Below are 20,161 nucleotides of genomic sequence, written 5' to 3'. Positions count from 1 at the left end.
GTTCCTGAAGAACCAGGTTGATCTGCCTTTAAATGTTATAAATCTCCCTGGCTCTTTCACAAATGAAATTCACCAGAAACCGAATCAATTTTTCATTCCGTTTTTCCCTAATCCAGATAACCTCTCAGTTTCTACCATTAGATCTACTTTAAACACTCTTGTAGATTTGTCTCTCACATTCACTTCCTTAAATTTGTCTTTGAGTGAAGAATTGTCGATTAACAGTTGGATGCTCTATTACGCCATATTCTTGCATAGCGCATTTGATTTATCAATACCTTGTTTTGCTTTTTTTATTATTTCCTGCTTTATTTGGATTGAAATCACTTTTCTGATTCTTAGGCCCCATGCTGGATTCAAACAATGGCAAATAACGTATTTTTCAAAGTTAAACTAGCTGCAATAAAGAATATTTTCTTTTTTAAAATAACACTGCACTGCACTATATATTGCCTCAGGAGAGCTTGCCCCAACTCCGACAACTGCTGCAGATATTGACTATGAGGCTACTGTCACTGAATGCCGCATAGATCTGCGCTCAACTAATTTAACACAGATAGGATAGCTACTTATGTATTAGGATATTTAATATTAAAGTAATTAAATGGTGGCGAAGGTGTGGCTATTGGGGAGGCTGGAGGCCACATTAAAAAAAAAAAAAAAAAAAAAAAAACTGTTTATACTTAGTGATGCTGCGTCACCACTCACAAGCTCGCAGCCTCTGTGCGCAAGCTGTGTTTTTTATCTGTGCAATACATATCGAGATTTAATTATTATTTATATGAAAATGTTATTTTATTTTATTTTTTATTATATATTTGTCATAAATACAAAGAAAAATACAGTAGTACCCGATTTACGCGTCAATTGAACCCACAGGGTACCGCGAAAGTGAAAACCGCGTAAAGTGAACAACAGAACATATGGGATTAATTCCAATAGAGACTGGCCCGACCCCCAAACTCCACTTTTTCCGACACAATACCTATGTTATAGTAAAAGTAACATCTAAATTTTATGATGGTATGCTCACACAATTAATATTTATGAGAAATACAGTCGCCAGGTTAATGTCCATTCAAATAATAGACTCAAATCCCCCCCCCCTCTTCCCAGCTCACTGGCCCCTACCTCTCTGAGAAATGATTGGGTGAAACACTAGATTTTAACATTTAGTAATAAATAATACCTCAGACTAAAGTTAAGATAATATAATTGACAATTCTGGATTCCTTGCAGGTCAGGGAATATTTTGAATGTAAACTTCATATATTTTGCACAAAAGATAAAATACTTGCTTTGTGTAAACCAAATTATTACATTAGATCTAAAATTTGTATGTCTAATGCAAAATCCATGATGTTTATATTCAAAATGATCATCATATTGTAAGAATTCCAGCAATGTAAATTATAATCTGGTCCAGTAATTTGTATGAATTTTATGAGCTAAAACAAATATCTTCAGTTAATAAAAAAAAAAATATTCTTCACGACACTATCTGTCAATCAAAGTACCCCAACTTGCCTCCCCCCCTCTTCCAACCGCGCCAGATGGTCGTCGGTCCCAACCCTCCTCCCCACCCTCCACCTTCCCTCCCTACCAGAGAAATGTTGGGTGAAAAAACTAATTTTAACTCTTAGTAACAAATAATACCTCAGACTAAAGTTAGGATAATATAATTGACATTGCTGGATTCCTTGTAAGACCAGGAACATTTTGAATATAAATGTCATATATTTTGCACAAAAGATAACATATTTACTCAGAGTAAACATTAGATCTAAAATTTGTATGTCTAATGCAAAATCTATGATGTTTATATTCAAAATGATCATCAAATTGTAAGAATTCCAGCAATGTAAATTATATTCTAGCCGGGTAATTTGTATGAATTTTATGAGCTAAAACAAATATCTTCAGTTAATAGAAAAAAAATATATTCTTCACACCGTGCCAGATGGTCGGTCTTTCCCTCCCTCCACCCCACCAACCCTCCCTACCAGATAAATGTGTGGGAAAACCAGAATATTTACCTTTTTAGTAATAAATAATACCTCAGACTAAAGTTAGGATAATATAATTGACATTGCTGGATTCCTTGTAAGATCAGGAATATTTTGAATATAAATGTCATATATTTTTGCACAAAAGATAACATATTTACTCAGAGTAAACATTAGATCTAAAATTTGTATGTCTAATGCAAAATCTATGATGTTTATATTCAAAATGATCATCAAATTGTAAGAATTCCAGCAATGTAAATTATATTCTGGCCGGGTAATTTGTATGAATTTTATGAGCTAAATTAAAAAAAAAAAAATTATACTTCACGCGTATATGGGTAGATGAACCGCGGAAAGTGAAAGTTCGGTTCTGGCGAGGCACCGCGTATATGAGAAATCGCGTAAAGTGAAACCGCGTAAAGCGGGGTAATACTGTAATGGTATTAATTGATTTGGGTCCTTAATTAACCAGGGTCTTAAATATGAATCGTCGTTAGTAGAACCGTCATTATTGGAGGCTTTAACGATATTCATTGAATATCCATCGATATTCATTGGTTAAATTTTTATTATCTCTAGAGCAAACTATGGGTTGTATATACTCAAATTAATTGTTGTCTTACAAAGATTCCAGCAGTGCAAATTATATTTTTCTACTTCAAGTCAGTGACATTTTATACGGAAACTATTTTTAACCTTATGCACCATGCATCTCTCCTTTTACTTATCTGCCTTATCCGTGCGCCGCCACACGGCCAACCCACTCTCTACAGCCCTCTGCTTAATTCTTTGTTGATCATAAACGCGCTATTGCATTGCTCCACAATTTTCGGTCAGCATGGTTCATTGTGCTTATCATCGATGTTTTTTTTTTATCCATAGTGAGAGAACAGCATCCTCATTCAGATTGAACTGTTCTGGTGATTGTGAAATTATATTTTCTGTGTTTTTGTGACTGTAAGGTGCTTCGCGTCTGTTGTTGTGAAAATGATGTGAACAGTGTCGCATGTTATCATTGTTTTTGTGTGACAAATGCTTTTGCTCTGTTTTTGTGACTGTGGAGTGAGGAGTGTAACTTTAAAAATGTCAGGGAAGGCCAAGGCATCCAAGATAACCATGGATTTGAGGTGAAGCTTGACTCCCCAGAATCTGTGTGGGAGTCAGAGTGATGTTTCCACTCCACCTACAAGAGTCCCCTTAGCCTCAAAGGGGACATGCAATGATGACCAGGGTTATTCTTCATGATGTGGTGAATGTTGTTTAATTGTTTTCTATTGATTTTATAAGTGTAGGATTTTTTCGTTGATGATACATGTGTGTTTGGGGACTGGCTGGGAAATTATCCCATTGAACCCCGTGTTATAATGCTCCCTATCTACATTATTTCACTTTTAGGAACCTAAGCCCATTGTTTATTGGGGTTTACCTGTACAGTAAGTCCTCGCTTAACGTCGGGGTTACGGTCCTATAAAATGCTATGTTTTACGAAACAACGTTAAGCGGATCAATTTTCCCCATAAGAAATAGATAAAATACGGGAGTTATGTTCCTGAGCCTCCCCTTGCCCCATGAAATACATTACATATACTGTACAGAAACTCATTGCCATTTCTATAGAAAATAGAGCATACATATACAACTACTAAGTTTGTATTGGTACTCACCGATGGGTGGAGGTGGTAGAGCGAGTGTGCAGTGGGTTACGTAGTGAAGCGGAGGAGGCGTTTGGCGGGAGGGGAGGAGTATAGCGGGAGCGAAGGAGGAGGAGGGCAGGAGCGGAGGAGGGCGTGAGAAGAGGAGTGTGGTGAGTCATTGAGATTCTGCGGTTGCCTCCTCCTCCTCCTGTGCTGACTGGGGTTCCTCTGCCGCTGTTTGCTCCTCCTCCATTGAAGTTTGCTCCTCCTCCATTGTTATTTGCTCCTCCTTGGCTGCTGAATGTTGTGAAGAAGCTGCTTCTGCCGTCCTGCGACGTACAAATGAATCCAGTGTTGACTGCTTGGTGCTACTCTTCTTCTTCTTATACATCTCTAGTGTAACAACCAAGACTGTCATCAATGCTGCGTTGAACCTTTGAGCTATGTTCTCTGTTTGGGTCATCATATACAAGGATTTGCATTGCTTGCTGGATCATGTTGAACGATTCTGCCATCCTCTTGGAAGTTAGCGTTCGTTGAGGTTCTTCTTTGTCGTCGTCGTCGTCTTCAACAGGACTGTGTTCTGTTAGTTGTTGCAGATCTTCGTTGGTGAGCCCTTCTGTATGGGATGCCAGGACGTCCTCAATTCCTCTGATTCCAGCTCATCAAAGCCTGCCTGTTTAGCCAAGCTGAGTATATCCCTATTCACAGCTGGGACTAAGTCCGTGAATCCCGTAAAACTGTTGACGCACTCGGGCCACAATTTACCCCACACACCATTCAGGCAACTTTCTGAAACCTCTTCCCATGCCTTGCCAATGTTGTCAATTGCATGAAGAATATTGAAGCCACACCAATATTCTCGGATCGTGGGTTTGTTTTCTTTGTCTGTAGCCTTGAGCAGCTGGGCCATGGTACGGCATTAATAATACGCCTTGAATGCGGCGATGACGCCTTGGTCCATAGGCTGCATCCGTGCTGTCGTGTTGGCAGGCAGGAGTACAACTTTTACACTCATGCAAGTCGTCGAGATTGGGAGGGTGAGCTGGAGCATTGTCAACGATCAGAAGAATTTTGAAGTCAAGGTGCTCCTTGGCACAGTATTCCTTCATTGCAGGGACGGCATACACGTTTAACCACAGGCTAAATAAGGCGCAGATTATCCATGCCTTTTTGTTTGCCTTGTAAATGACAGGAAGGTGATCCTTAGAGTAACCTTTCAGGACCCGTGGGTTAGCAACGCGAGAAATCAACATCAGCTTCAGCTTGAAGTCACCGGCAGCGTTTGCGCCAAGCAGCAGAGTCAAGCTGTCTTTTGCCGCTTTAAAACCTGGCGCTCTTTTCTCCTCCTTGGAGATATAGGTACTCTCAGTTATCCTCTTCCAAAAGAGACCAGTCTCATCCACACTGAAGACTTGCTTCGATGAGTGTCCTCCTTCCTGGATAATCCGTTTGAATTCTGGCGGGAATGTCTCGGCAGCAACCGTATCTGAACTGGTAGCTTCACCGGTCATCTAAATATTGTGGAAGTTATACCTGCGCTTAAATCGTTGAAACCAGCCTCGGCTGGTCGTAAAGGTCTGTTCCTTCTATCCTTCACCCTCTTCTGTCAAATAAGGATCTGGCCTTATGCTGGATAACCATAAGGCTCACAGGCGCATTGCATTGATTCTGGTCCTCCATCCACATAGCCAGCATCTTTTCCCCTTTTTCTATCACCGTACTTATAGTACGAGTTGTATTAGTTGCACTGAGAGTAGTACCACTTCCAGCACTAACCTTAATCTTGTCAGCGTTGGTCCAGATAGTGCGCACCGGTGTTGGGGTTAGACCAAGCACAGCGGCTCTGTCCACAGCGCGATCACCTTTTTTAAATCGGCTTAATACATCCATTTTCGTAGCACTAAGCATCAGTAGCACTTGATTGGCACTTGGAAACCATTTTGAAGGGTTATAGTACAGTTTTACAGCGATAGCACTTAAAGCACAAACGAATAATGTGAAGTTGTAACAGAGACTGGCTTGGCGTCGCTTGGGGATGCTGTGACGTTCCGCGAGTGAGGGCAGCGCGCCGAGCCGAGAGAGTGTAGCGCGGCCAGACAAGAGCGGGTGATGCGCCGTAGAAAGTAGTCCGTGATGACGCAAAATGATTTGGTATTTGATCCCCGGGACGTTAAAAAAATTTTTGGTCTCTAAAGTTTAGCCACTTAGTACCGAAGCAATGTTAAGCGGGACGACGTTATACGAGGTTGCACTGTATTCTTAAGTTAACGTACAGCTTGACACTGTGAGCAGGGGTAGATCCATGGGAGTCCTGGGGTGTCCAGATCCCCCCTTTAACTAGAAAATTGTATTCAGGCATTTTTGTATAGTAAAAAGTATTTACTATTGACCTCAGAATATCTCCTAATATTAAGTGCACATGGCAACTTCTTGGACCCCCCACTTTTGATATTCCTGGATCTGCACTTGGTGGGCAATATACAAGGGAAGCCAAGTGAAAAATATATTCTGGAAATTTATCATTTGGTATGCTATTTGAGTGACCTTGTGTAAAAGATGTTGTAATTTTGCCATATAACTTTCTTTTCAGGAATTGGAAAAGTGGAGGGATAGGAAGGGAATTAGTACATGTGTACGTGAAGTTGATGGCAGTGGTGGCCAAGTGGACACAATACTTTCCTCTTCTCATAACTTGATCCTGGGCCTCTCCCAGTCTACCCAAGTGTAAATTAGTTTCAAACTTTTCAGTTAGGAAAGGCAGTTGAGTGCAGTGCCAGCTATGCTGCCTCCTTTCATGCCAAAGACTTAGTATAAAGTGTGCTGTATCTACACTGTCTATAGCAGGCCAATATGCTGCCTATGAGACCAACTCTCACTTTCATGTGATGCAATGAGGATATTGAAGGAAATTGCATGAGGACCTGCTTCCAGTATTATATTTAAAATGGTACGGTATTCGGTGATAATGGTAATTAATTTGGTTAAGGTGTAATTTAATAATGTTTTTTATTTTATCTTTCAGATGAAATTGGGTGTAAAATGATCCACATTAGTACAGACTATGTGTTTGATGGCTCTGCCCCTCCCTACACAGTGGAAGACAAGTGCAACCCTCTGAGCAAGTATGGCCAGACAAAGTTAGATTCAGAACAGGCCATCTTGACTGAAGTTTCTAGTAAGTAGCCCAGTTATGCAGGTGTAGGGGTGCAGATTTTAAGTTATACATTTCATTACTGTACAGTAATACCATTTGTAAGGGGGGGGGGGATTTTTTTTTTATTCCCCTTTAACAATAATTCCTACTTTTTGTTTATATTCTTTTGTTTGAGGTTATCTGGGAAAACTGTCATTGTTCATTAGTACAGTGAGTTCTGCTATAACGCGTGTTTTGACAACACGAATTGGCTGTAACGCGATTTATGAATAGAGGAACGATATTTGTGTAACGCGAACGCTTGTTTGCTGTAACGCGATTTTTGCTTACTATTTGTCCAATTTTGTGGTATTAACTGTTGTATATATATATATATATATATATATATATATATATATATATATATATATATATATATATATATATATATATATATATATATATATATATATATATATATATATATATATATATATGTATGTTTATATGCTGCCTTTATTGAATATATATATTATATATTATGTTACTTCTTACCAAAGTCAGAAAGTGTTTAGGCTTGTGTAAACACGAAATGTGTTAGGCACGTTGTAACCAAGAACAGAGAATAAACGCCCAGCCAGACCGACCATGTGCTTGTCATTCTCCCATTAAATAACGCAAGATACTACACTGGCGACGAGGATGGGATTCACAAAGTGTTGGTGAAGTCCTTGAAGAGAGGATAGTGACCACTGAAGGGAAGGCTACTCTGAACCTGGAGAATTTAAGTGAAGAGAGCAACCATGGCTGGCGTCAGTGGATACATCGGACGAGTGGGGGAGTATGATGCAGACAAGGAAGATTTCACATCATATTGTGAGAGAATGGACTTCTTCTTTCTGGCAAATGAATTAATGGACGACGGTGGTGATGCTCAGAAGAAGAAAGCCCTTCAAGAGAAAAGGAAAGCAATCTTTTTGACAGAGGTAGGAGCTAATGTTTATTCTACTCTGGTCAATCTGCTTACTCCAGACAAACCCAAGGACTCCTCACTGATTCAGATTACCAAGATTCTGAAGCAACATTTTGATCCTGCTCCACTTGAGATCGCTGAAAGTTACAGATTTGGCACCAGAGATAGAGGTAAAGATGAATCAGTAAGTAATTATATAGTAGCTTTGAAGAAGTTATCCATTCACTGTAACTTTGGACAGTTCTTGAACCGAGCTCTAAGAGACAGGTTTGTAATAGGCCTGAATTATGAAAAAATACAGAATAAGTTAATGAACACCACTAACTTAACTTTTGAAAGTGCATGTCAGATAGCTACAAGCATGGAATTGGCCGAGAAAAACACCAGAGAATTTGTTCCCAATGCTGGTAGTGAAACAGTTAGCAGTAGTGGCTCAGTGTGTAAAGTAACTGTAGCTAAAAGGAATAAGTATACCACAAAACAAGGAACACATGCTGATTTAAAATGTAAGAGGTGCCGAGGGAAACATGAAAGCTTTCAGTGTAAGTTCAAGAATTCAAAATGTTACAATTGTCAACGTATTGGACATATTGCTCCTGCCTGTAGAAGTGATAAAGGTAGAGTATATGCCGTTGAAGGTGGAGAGAAGGAAATGAAAAACAGTATTCATGAGAGTGTTAGTAATTTTGGATCTGATAATGATGAGAGTGCCCATGTGTTTACTATTTAAACCAGTCGTGAAGAGAAAGTTAAACATAGGTATAATGTGGACTTGTGTATTAATGACACACCTGTAACCATGGAAATGGATACTGCAGCTGATTTCTCCATAATGAGTAAAGATATGTATGAGAAACTATTTGCGCATGTGCCTTTAGAAGACTCAGGTGTCAAGTTGAGAACTTATACTGGAGAGATTTTGAACACAGAAGGTAAATTAGAGTGTGAGGTAAAGTACAAAAATCAGAATTTAAAGTTGCCATTAATTATAGCTAGTTATGTGAATAGACCAACTTTGTTTGGTAAGAACTGGTTGTGTGAACTTGAGATGGACTGGAAGGAGATATTTAGTGTTAGAATGTGTAACAGTATTCCAGGTCTTGAGAAATTGCTTGAAAAATACAAGATTTTATTTGTAAAGGGACAGGATGGTATAAAGGGTTATGAAGCTCATATCACCATTGACAAAGATGTTACACCCATATATGCTAAGTCCAGACCTGTTCCTAATGCATTGAAAGGTGAGGTTGAGGAAGAATTAGACAGACTTGTGAGTGAGGGAATTATTGTGAAAACCACCACGAGCATTTGGGCTGCTCCAATAGTAATAGTACCTTAAGCTGATAAATCTGTTAGACTATGTGGTGATTATAAAGTTACCATTAATCAAGCTGTTGAGGATGAGCAATATCCCTTACCCACATCTCAAGATTTGTTTGCTGCACTAACAGATGGAACCATTTTCACTAAGTTAGACTTGTCCCAAGCATATGCTCAGGTCTCTGTTGATGCTGAAAGTCAAGAGTACCTTACCATCAACACTCATAAAGGATTGTATAAGTTCAAAAGGTTGCCTTATGGTGTTAAAAGTGCACCAAAGTTATTTCAGTGCATCATGGACAAAATTCTTGTGGGTCTTCCCAATGTGTTATGTTTTCAGTATGATGTCCTTATTGTTGACAGTGACATCCAAAATCATGTCAAAACCCTAGCCACAGTATTCGAAAGATTGTTGGCACACAATGTCAGGCTCAACAAGAGCAAATGTTCATTCCTAGCTAAAGAAGTAACTTATCTTGGCTACTGCAGAAGGGCTGAGATCTGTAGAAGATAAAGTAGGAGCCATAGTAAATTTACCTGCTCCAAAAAATGTCAGTGAATTGAAAGCTTTCCTATGTATGATACAGTATTATTCAAGGTTCTTGAGTGGACTTTCATCAGTTTTAGCCCCTCTGCATGAACTATTAAAGAAAGGGATACCATGGAAATGGAACAGTGCCACTCAGAAGTCATTTGAAGATTATAAAGCTGCTCTGTCTAGTACTGATGTTTTGGTCCACTATGATACCAGTAGAACACTAAAGCTTGCTTGTGAAGCATCGGGCTATGGATTAGGTGCTGTCATAAGTCACATAATGGATAACGGTGAAGAAAGACCCATTGCATATGCCTCGAGAACTCTTACCCAAAGCGAGAAAAATTATGCACAAATAGAGAAAGAGGCTTTGTCTATCATATTTGGAGTAAAGAAATTTCACCAGTATCTATATGGGAGGAATTTTGTTTTAATACCTGATCACAAGCCTCTTTTGGCAATTTTGGGTCCTAAATCACCTGTTCCGACACTTGCTGCAGCAAGAATGCAGAGATGGGCTTTGATATTGTCGGCATATGTATATGAGATACAGTACAGACGTTCAGATGATCATTCCAATGCAGATGCTTTGTCAAAGTTGCCATGTAGTGGATCAAATGATGGAGTAGAGCCTAAGGTTTATGCTGTAACTATGATAGCAGAAGATTTTCCAGTCACCTCCGGAATGATTGCTCATGAAACTAGGAAAGATGTTGTATTAGGAAGAGTCATGGAGTATACACTAATTGGATGGCCAGAGATTTGTCCATCCTTAGACTTTCAACTGTATCATTTAAGGAGATGTCAATTATCAGTAGAACAGGGATGTGTGTTGTGGGGTATGAGAGTGTTAATTCCACAGTGTTTCAGAGGGCAAATTTTGAATGAACAGCATTTTGAACATCCAGGTATATGTGCTATGAAAGCACTGGCCAGAAGTTTTGTGTGGTGGCCTAAACTGGATGGTGAAATAGAAATGATGGTACTTGAGTGCTCTGTTTGTCAGAATGTTAGGAGTATGCCACCCAGCACACCTTTGAAAACCTGGAAATGGCCTACCCGTCCCTTCCAAAGAGTACACATTGATTTCTGTGATAAGGGAACAGACAAATTTCTTGTATTAATTGATAGTCATTCAAAGTGGATTGATGTTAAGCACATGTACAGTACTAATGCTGGTAGCGCCATTGATGAATTAAGATTAATATTTGCCGAACATGGAATACCAGAAGAGGTAGTTTCTGACAATGGTCCTCCATTCCAATCATCAGAGTTTAAAAACTTCATGAGATTCAACGGTGTAAAGCATGTACTGACCCCACCCTATCATCCTGCCTCTAATGGTGCAGCTGAGAGATCAGTTAGAATTGTAAAGGGAGCACTTTCCAAGCAGGTAATTCAAGGAACTGTAGGAAAATCAATGAAACACAGACTAGCAAATTTCTTACTCAGATACAGAACCACGCCACATAGTGTGACAGGATGTACTCCTGCAGAGTTAATGGTGAAGAGACAGTTGAGAACAAGATTAAGTTTAGTTAAGCCAAGTCTGTTTGAAGTTGTAGAGAGGAAACAAGCTCAACAAAAGATGTATCATGATAAGAGTTCCAGTGAAAGAGTGTTCAAGGTAAATGATAGGGTGAGAGTTAGGAATATGGCTAAAGGTTATGGTACTGTACATGCAAAGTGGATAACTGGTGTCATTGACAAGGTATGTGGATCTAGGACATATTTAGTGAAATGTGGTAACTGTTCGAGATTTGTTCATGTGGATCACATCATTCAGGCACATGACGAGATGAATGTAGCACCAGGACATGATGATAAACTTGACACAGTTTCAGATGATCATCATCATGATGATGTCAAAGATGATGTTCCCAGCATCCACTCACTGTGTCAACTGATTGTAGTGATGATATGTCTGTCACTGATAATGCACAGAGTGCAAGTGAAACCCCTGTAAAACTTGATGGAGGGAATAGTCCTAGAAGATCAAACAGAGTTAGGAGACCTGTAATGAAATAGACCTCTGATTACCTGAATTGTGAACAGGCCTTTCAAAACTGTTTAATTAGGAACTTATATTTGTTGTGTTCTATTCCCTTCTTCCCTCCCATATGTAATTCTGTAAGCATTGTTTATTTAGGATTTGTAGCAGCCATGCTCTCTTTTGAAAGGGAGAAATTGTGTTATATATACAGTCGACCCTCGTTAATTCGGACCCCTTTAATCCGGATTTCGGATAAATCGGACAAAATCTGAACTGTCCATATCAAATTTCTGGTTCTGGGATTGTCCCAGGTGCAATTGAGGTTGCAATTTCAAATTCTGTGTCCCTACTAAGAAATAACAAAGTCCCTGGTGCACTCTAAGAGTAAGAGAAAACGGATGACTCAGGCGTCCTGAAGTGAGAGAAAACGGACTCCTATGACGGGGCACTCAAATAAAGAGACATGGCTACATGTTTTGTGGACTAGCCACTGTACAGTATCCTTTTCATCACTTTGTAATAAACACAAGGCCTCACACATGTTATTCAGACTGACAGACTTGACACGTTTTACCAACCATAAAGACAGTTGAAGCTTTAAACATCACTCACAATGGATCTTGAATATTCCAACTGTAATCAGACATACCTAAGTTGCCTCAACAATTGCAACCCCAGTTGCAATATCAAATTCTGTGTCACTACTAAGATATAACAGTCTCTCGTGCACTCTAAGATTAAGAGAAAACGGACGACTCAGGAGTGCTGAAGTGAGAGAAAACGGACTCCTATGACGGGGCACTCAAATAAACATACACATAGCTGTATAATGCAATATTAACCCCTAAATCGGTTAATTCGGACAATCGACTAAAACGGACACCCTTCCCCCCCTATTAGTCTGTTTTAACGAGGGTCGACTGTATATGTATGTTTATATGATGCCTTTATTGAATATATTTATTATATATTATGTAGTACTTCTTACCAAAGTAAGAAAGTGTTTAGGCTTGTGTAAACACGAAATGTGTCAGGCACGTTGTAACCAAGAACAGAATAAACGCCCAGCCAGACCGACCATGTGCTTGTCTTTCTCCCATTAAATAACGCAAGATACTACAACTGTGAATATGGTAAAGAAGAATATCTCCAAGAAGCTTTCTGGTGATCGCATTCCCGGTGGTGATCGTAAAAGAAAGGCTATAACCCTTGAAGAGAAGCTCGATGTTATCAATCTCAAAATCACCCTTCTTCCCCATCAAGTTATATTCATATTTTTTCAAGGTAAAGTGTTACATTTACTGTATGATTTCATTATTAGATATGAATGTAACATTTAATTAGACTGTGCTAACCTTTGTGTTAGGCTGACTACTAAATTTTCTTCGATTTTGAGTAGTAATCTGCACCTAACTATTTTCTCCATAAGCCCTGTTATTTCTATTACGCGAATTTCTATAACACGATGTTTGACAAGAACACAACTATCGCGTTATAGGAGAACTGACTGTACAAGTGCTTTCAATAGTGAAATTTCCATTAGCCAGAACAATTGGTGCAGAGCACTTCCAGGAATGAGAGATTTCCAGATAACAAGACATCTCTCTCGAAGCCGAGAAAAAATTCCTCATCCCCTGAATTTTCCGGGTACTGGCAAAATGTTCTCAGAATTTCCGGAAAATGGCCCTGATTTTCATGTCTCAAACCCGGAAAAAAAAAACTTCCCCCATCCCTGGAATTTTCCGTGTACAGTAGGCTCTTGCCAATAATGTCTAATAGGTGCCTGAAAAATGCTGTTATTAGCGAAAACGTTATTTGTTTGACATTAAAATACATGTAAAAATGGCTTATTGGTGTTGTCGCCTCAAGAATTTCACCTATTTTTTCCCCTTAGAAGACCTCCTAACACTTTTTGTTAGCTGAAATAAAAAGAATTGTTATCTAATCATCAAAATAAAGAATTTGAGTGATACAGGTTGTACCTCTCTAGTGCGGCATTCTGTGGTCCGGAAACTCCCGTGGTCCGGAACGACTTTAGTTTGTCCAATAGGTAAATAGGCAGCTTTTTTTTTTCTTTTTTTTTTTTTCTTCTTGTCTGAATTATTATTATTATTATTGCAGGAGTATTAAATTTTTGCCCCTCAGGCCCCAATGTGGGTCAGTGACCTATGCCCGGGTGGGCTAATCCCCTTAAAAAAAAAAAGCCGCGGGAAATTAAGGTTTGTTTACATCCGGCAGTTCGGCTGCTCTTTCTCTCTGCTTGTGTATACAGAGTACAACATTTAACCCTTCAATATATATGAGCAGTAAATAAGTGTTGCTTTCATATTCTTATGTACTGTAGAGTAATGACGATATGTTTTCACATGTGCGCACTTACATACGCGGTCTCACTTTTCTTTTACCATTAATGGTTAGCTACTTATATTGTTCCATTTATTAACATTAAATTACATTACAGGTACAGTATTACCCCGCTTAACGTGGTTTCACTTAGCGCGTTTTACCGTATACGCGGTGCCTCGCCAGAGCCGAACTTTCACTTAACGTGGGTTTTTTCCACGTATACGCGGTGAGTGTCCGGCCCGAGAGCTATTTTTAGATTCGCCCCACCCGCCACCCTGCCTGACTGCCTGTTTTAGCTCATAAAATTCATACAAATTACCCAGCCAGAATATAATTTACATTGCTGGAATTCTTACAATATGATAATCATTTTGAATATAAACATCATAGATTTTGCATTAGACATACAAATTTTAGATATAATGTTTACTCTGAGTAAATATGTTATTTTTTGTGCAAAATATATGACATTTGTATTCAAAATATTCCTGGGCTTACAAGGAATCCAGCAATGTCAATTATATTATCCTAACTTTAGTTTGAGGTATTATTTATTACTAAAAACGTAAATATTCTGGTTTTCCCACACATCTGGTGGGACGGTTGGTGGGGGGTGGGGGGAGGGAGGGACCGACCGACCGACCATCTGTTACCGTGTGAAGAATATTTTATTTTTTTTATTAACTGAAGATATTTGTTTTAGCTCATAAAATTCATACAAATTACCCGATCAGAATATAATTTACATTGCTGGAATTCTTATAATTTGATGATCATTTTGAATATAAACATCTTAGATTTTGCATTAGACATACAAATTTTAGATGTAATGTTTACTCTTGAGTAAATATGTTATCTTTTGTGCAAAATATATGAAATTTATATTCAAAATATTCCTGGTCTTACAAGGAATCCAGCAATGTCAATTATATTATCCTAACTTTAATCTAAGGTATTATTTAATACAAAATGTTAAAATTTAGTTTTTTCACCCAACATTTCTTGAAGGGAGGATTGGTGGGGGGTGGGGGGAGGGTTGGGACTGACTGCGCTGTTGGAAGAGGGGGGAGGCAAGGTGGGGTACTTTGATTGACAGATAGTGTCGTGAAGAATATTTTTTTTTTAATTAACTGAAGATATTTTGTTTTAGCTCATAAAATTCATACAAATTACCCGGCCAGAATATAATTTATATTGCTGGAATTCTTACAATTTGGTGATCATTTTGAATATAAACATCATAGATTTTGCATTAGACATACAAATTTTAGATGTAATGTTTACTCTTGAGTAAATATGTTATCTTTTGTGCAAAATATATGACATTTGTATTCAAAATATTCCTGGTCTCACAAGGAATCCAGCAATGTCAATTGTATTATCCTAACTTTAGTTTGAGGTATTATTTATTAAAATTTAGTGGGTTTCCCCAAAAAATTTCTCAGAGAGGGAAGAGCCAGCAGTGTTGTGTGAGAAGAGGGGGAGGGAGTTGAGTCCATTATTTGAATGGACATTAACTTGGTGACTGTATTTCTCTATTTCTCTTAAGTATTAATTGTGTGCATGTACCATCATAAAAATTAAGATGTTATTTTTACTAGAACATGGGTATTGTGTCGGAAAAAGTGGAGTTTGGGGATGGGCCAGTTTCTATTGGAATTAATCCCATATGTTCTGTTGTTCACTTAGCGCGGTTTTCACTTAACACGGTACCCTGTATGTTTTATTGACCGCGTTAAGTGGGGTACTACTGTACTTCAAAAAACCATATTAATTTTATTACATTTATTTTACTACAGCTAAAATCAGGGTCTTATCTTCTTCAGATTTATTTGTAGAACCAATCAGTCACTGGTTTTGTAAGCTTTAACATAAACAGTGCCGGCAGCCGCCTCGTCTCCTCTAATATTCCACGTATTATTAATAAATTGTATTGTTAATTTTGCACACACAAACATTAATTCAATAAAAACAAATTCAAAAGCATCAATTAAAATATATGTGAACAGTAAATAAGTGTTGCTTTCATATATATATGTAAAGTAATGACGATATGTTTTCACGTGTGCGCATGCGCACTTACATACGCGCTCTCTCTTTTTTCTTTACCATTATCGTTAGCTACTTCTATTGTTCCATTTATTAACATTAATTAACATTAGTTAAAACAACCATATTAATTTTACTACAGCTACAGCCAAGGTCTTATTTTCGTCAGTTTTATATGTAGAACCGGTCAGTCACTGGTTTTGTAATCAACGAAAACAATGCTGTGTCATTTCCTCGTGTGTTTTAATATTCTACATATTATTAATGAGTTGTATTGCTCATTTTGCACACATAAACATTAATTCAATAAAAAAGTCATTCAGTAATAAACAATAATGAATCTTTTGTACATAAGAGAAATGGCGCTGTTTACACGATTATGCACGTCGTCTGCACGTTGGCTGGCCGTTCAAACCCGTCGAAATTCAAGTTTCCGCCGTCAAAATTTTTATTTATTTATTTTTGTGTGTGTTCCAATAAAATACGTTAAGAATTAAAAACTCGCGAAATTTGAGAAGCTACTATACAACATTTAACCCTTCAATATGTCTTCAAAGAGACCATGATGCAGAGAAAGTGATGCTAGTGCTTCCAAGCATAAGCACAAGTCACTATCTATCCAGGAAAAGGGTGAATTTCCATGGTCCGGCACCGGTCAGGTCCCGAGGTTGCTGGACTAGAGAGGTACAACCTGTATAACACTTACCTTGGGGGAATTTTTGAGGTGCGTGGTGTGATGATTGTTCGGAGGCTGGGGCATGAGGGTACTGCGTCGAACCTCCGCCCACTTCCCTGGCCCCATCTCCGTCCCCGTCCCCACGCTGGCCTCTCACACCTGGTCCACCCACTTCCGCTAACACTTCATCAAACCCCTCAAAGTCAACATCTTTAGGCATTTCCCCAATGTCACAATGTCTTCATCAACTTTCTATCACTTTTATCATTCATAGCTCGCCTCGCATTTCCATCACTCATGAAATATTTCTTAGCCAGCGCAATACTCTTCTTGGTCTCCTCTAATTTTGTCTTAATATTTCGCACTGTAGACTCAGGACAGTTTAATTTCCTCACAATATCAATGTTCCGTGCACCACTTTCAATGAGTTCAACAATCTGTTCTTTATCCTTGACCGAGTAGGTACGCTTCTTGTGGCTTTGTCTCTTAGCTTCGGGGTCTTTTTTCTCATTCACTTTAAAAGTTCCCTGGCGTTCAGACGGCAAATCACTCCCTCCACCACCTCCCCTAGCCCCCACAGGCAAAAGCGCGGAAGCCATTATTGATCACCGACCCTAGCAACCACTGGTTATAGAGGAGAAAATCTGACACATGGGCGCAGCGCTGTCTTCCATGGAGCGTGTGTGAGAGTGAGAGTGAGGTGGAGCGAACAACTACGTCATCAACATGGCGGCAAACAAACGCTATCTTTGATGCTCTCGGACGCTTCCCACGAAATCTCCGTTATTCAAGAGAATCCAGACGTTATCGAAAATGGGTACCGTATATCTCGGCCTACAGGGCGACGGGGTGTATAAGACGGCCCCCAAAATTTCCATTTAAAAAGTAGCTTTTGAGCCCTATTCGCTGTATAAGACCAGTACCCCACATGTGACACTTACCATTGGGAGCTTACTGACCCAGTAGTCCTTTACCAACCATCCCATTGACCAGTGCTGTTTACACATCCTTGGTTTTTTAAAATAAGGCCAATTCACTTCAAGTAATGGCATCAAATGTTACAGGTTGGTGTAGTGTAAACACTAGTGACTCACTTAAAAGTCTGTTATTTAACTTGAACTAATGTCGGTGTCGAATACAATTGTTTCATTTACTTGAAATGGATTTACCGATTTATTTGTTTATTTATTTATTTATAACATACTGTAATATATTAAACACACTGCAAGTACCTGTATTTTCTTTAATTTATAAGCTTGCTTCAACCAGCTACAGTATTCTAATTCAATAGTGTTTCATTAGGATTTGAGTGAAAAAGATTACTGTACATACTTACTACATACATTTATTATACAAATATATATATATATATATATATATATATATATATATATATATATATATATATATATATATATATATATATATATATATATATATATATATATATATATATATATACACAATATTTTATAATTGCAGTCATGTACTGAATATTCTATGTAAAAAATATAAATTTTAAATGAATTATTTCTAGTGTGGTCGACTTCCTACACAAAGACAGGCTATAAATAGCTGTCTTATCTCCCCTCTGTTCTGAGAGAGAAGGTCTTGGTAAATAACTTTTGTTTGTTTATTTTCATTGTTTGTCTAATTTATCATGTTGTATCAAAGTAATATTACTAAAAGTTTTAGGCAGCTACCAAACAGGGAGATTCTACTGCCTGGGAAGATATTGGAAGCACAATGTACAGTATTGTCTAATGGTAGACCCTACTTCCATATGGCATCACGAAAATTGTGACCAAGTCTTAGGTTGCTGATTTATCTTTCTGCCTCATTTACACACAATTGCAGAGTTTCAATTGTTTCTCTTCCTTTGACAACACAACATACATACAATATGATGTTTCTCACCTCTGATCTTTTTTCCATTTATTTATGGTTGGTTATTTAAAATAATGCCAATTCACTTCAAGTATTGGCATCAAATTTTACCGGCTGGTGTACACTAGTGACTCACTTAAGCGTCAGTTATTTAACTGGAACTAATGTTGGTGTGAGTAAAATATTTCCATTTACTTGAAATAGATTTGCCAATTTATTTGTTTATTTATTTATTTATAATATACTGTAATACATTAAACACACTGCAAGTATTTTCTTTAATTTATATACAGTATTACCCCGCTTTACACGGTTTCACTTTCCGCGATTTCTCATTTACGCGGTACCTTGCTAGAACCGGACTCTCACTTTCCGCGGTGCATCTACTCATATAATATGCGTGAAGTATAATTTTTTTTTTTTATTTAGCTCATAAAATTCATACAAATTACCCGCCAGAATATAATTTACAATTTCATAATATGATGATCATTTTGAATATAAACATCATGATTTTGCATTAGACATACAGAATGCTATAACGCATAATTGTGTTCTTGTAAAATATCGTGGTTATAGAAAATCGCGAATAGAAATAACAGGGCTTATGGAGAAAATAGGTTAGTGCAGATTACTCCAAATCATCCAAATCGGAAAAAATTTCGTGAGTTAGCCTAACACAAAGGATAGCACAGTCTAAATAAATGTTACATCTATATCTAATAATGAAATCATACAGTAAATGTTAAGAATTTTACCTTTGAAAAATATGAATTTAACTTGATGGGGGAGAAGGTTAATGCTGAGGTTGAGGAGTCATGCAGACAGGATTTGACAATTGTCATCGCTATCATCATCATCAGTATCATCATCAGTATCATCATCATCAGGTGCAGTTTCTAGTTGCATGGGAGGGAAGAAAACGTCTAATTCCAGAAGTGGACATGTGGTTCAGTGTCTTCAGTCTGTTTTGGGGTTGACTTAAAAGACGCCTAATGTTTGCTGTTTTTGCTGCCTTTCTTCTTTCTCACAAAGAAGCTGGGTTCACAAGGTGCCAAAAAAAGATTTAACACTCACTTAACTGCAATCCTGCTCCTTTCTGCATTGTAGTCATTGTCTTCCAAGCGCGTAATCATGTATCAACTTCCTCAGGATAGAAGACAAAACGAAGCGGAAGCTCTCTTGGCTTTTGCATCCTGACCCCTTCATCTTCGCATCTTCTATTTTCCCAGAATCAACAAAGGTTGTAGATCTTCTGTAGAGAGGCCCTAGTGGGACTCGAGCAGTTCTTCGAATGATCAGCGCTTTTCCACTTTAGCAGTCGTTCTTGCTTTGCAAGAGAAACACACTTTTTAATTTTTTGGGAGCCCTCTGATGCATCAAAGCCTGTAAAATCATGGACCACACCTGGGAGAAGCTTCCGCCAAACTCCCACTCAAGCAGTCTTACCTCACCCAAATGCCAACATGCCCAGCGTTTATGTCTAAAGTACACTTGGCCCACGCTTCCTCTCAGTAGCTTCAATAAGTTTTAAAATGTAATGTCAAATCATAGGCTTTTGAAGGCTGCTATTATTCTTGGTCCATTGGTTGGAAGGAGAGAT

At 38.2% G+C, this 20,161-nt stretch overlaps 1 protein-coding gene across 1 annotated transcript in view; it reads left to right on the top strand.

Moving 5' to 3' along the window:
• Positions 1-20,161, top strand: part of LOC121867230 (methionine adenosyltransferase 2 subunit beta-like) — a gene marked incomplete in the record, with an annotated part of 138,522 nt that overhangs the window by 106,598 nt on the left and 11,763 nt on the right. Inside the window, 1 exon segment of the mRNA XM_042367080.1 lies at positions 6,669-6,821. Coding sequence (XP_042223014.1) covers positions 6,669-6,821 — 153 coding nt within the window.

This window comes from Homarus americanus, unplaced genomic scaffold (genome assembly GCF_018991925.1).
Source record: "Homarus americanus isolate GMGI-L3 unplaced genomic scaffold, GMGI_Hamer_2.0 scaffold6317, whole genome shotgun sequence".
In the NCBI taxonomy this organism is placed as follows: Eukaryota; Metazoa; Arthropoda; class Malacostraca; order Decapoda; family Nephropidae; genus Homarus; species Homarus americanus.
Note: the sequence above shows the minus strand (reverse complement) of the source record. Positions and strands in the feature narration are given on the sequence as shown.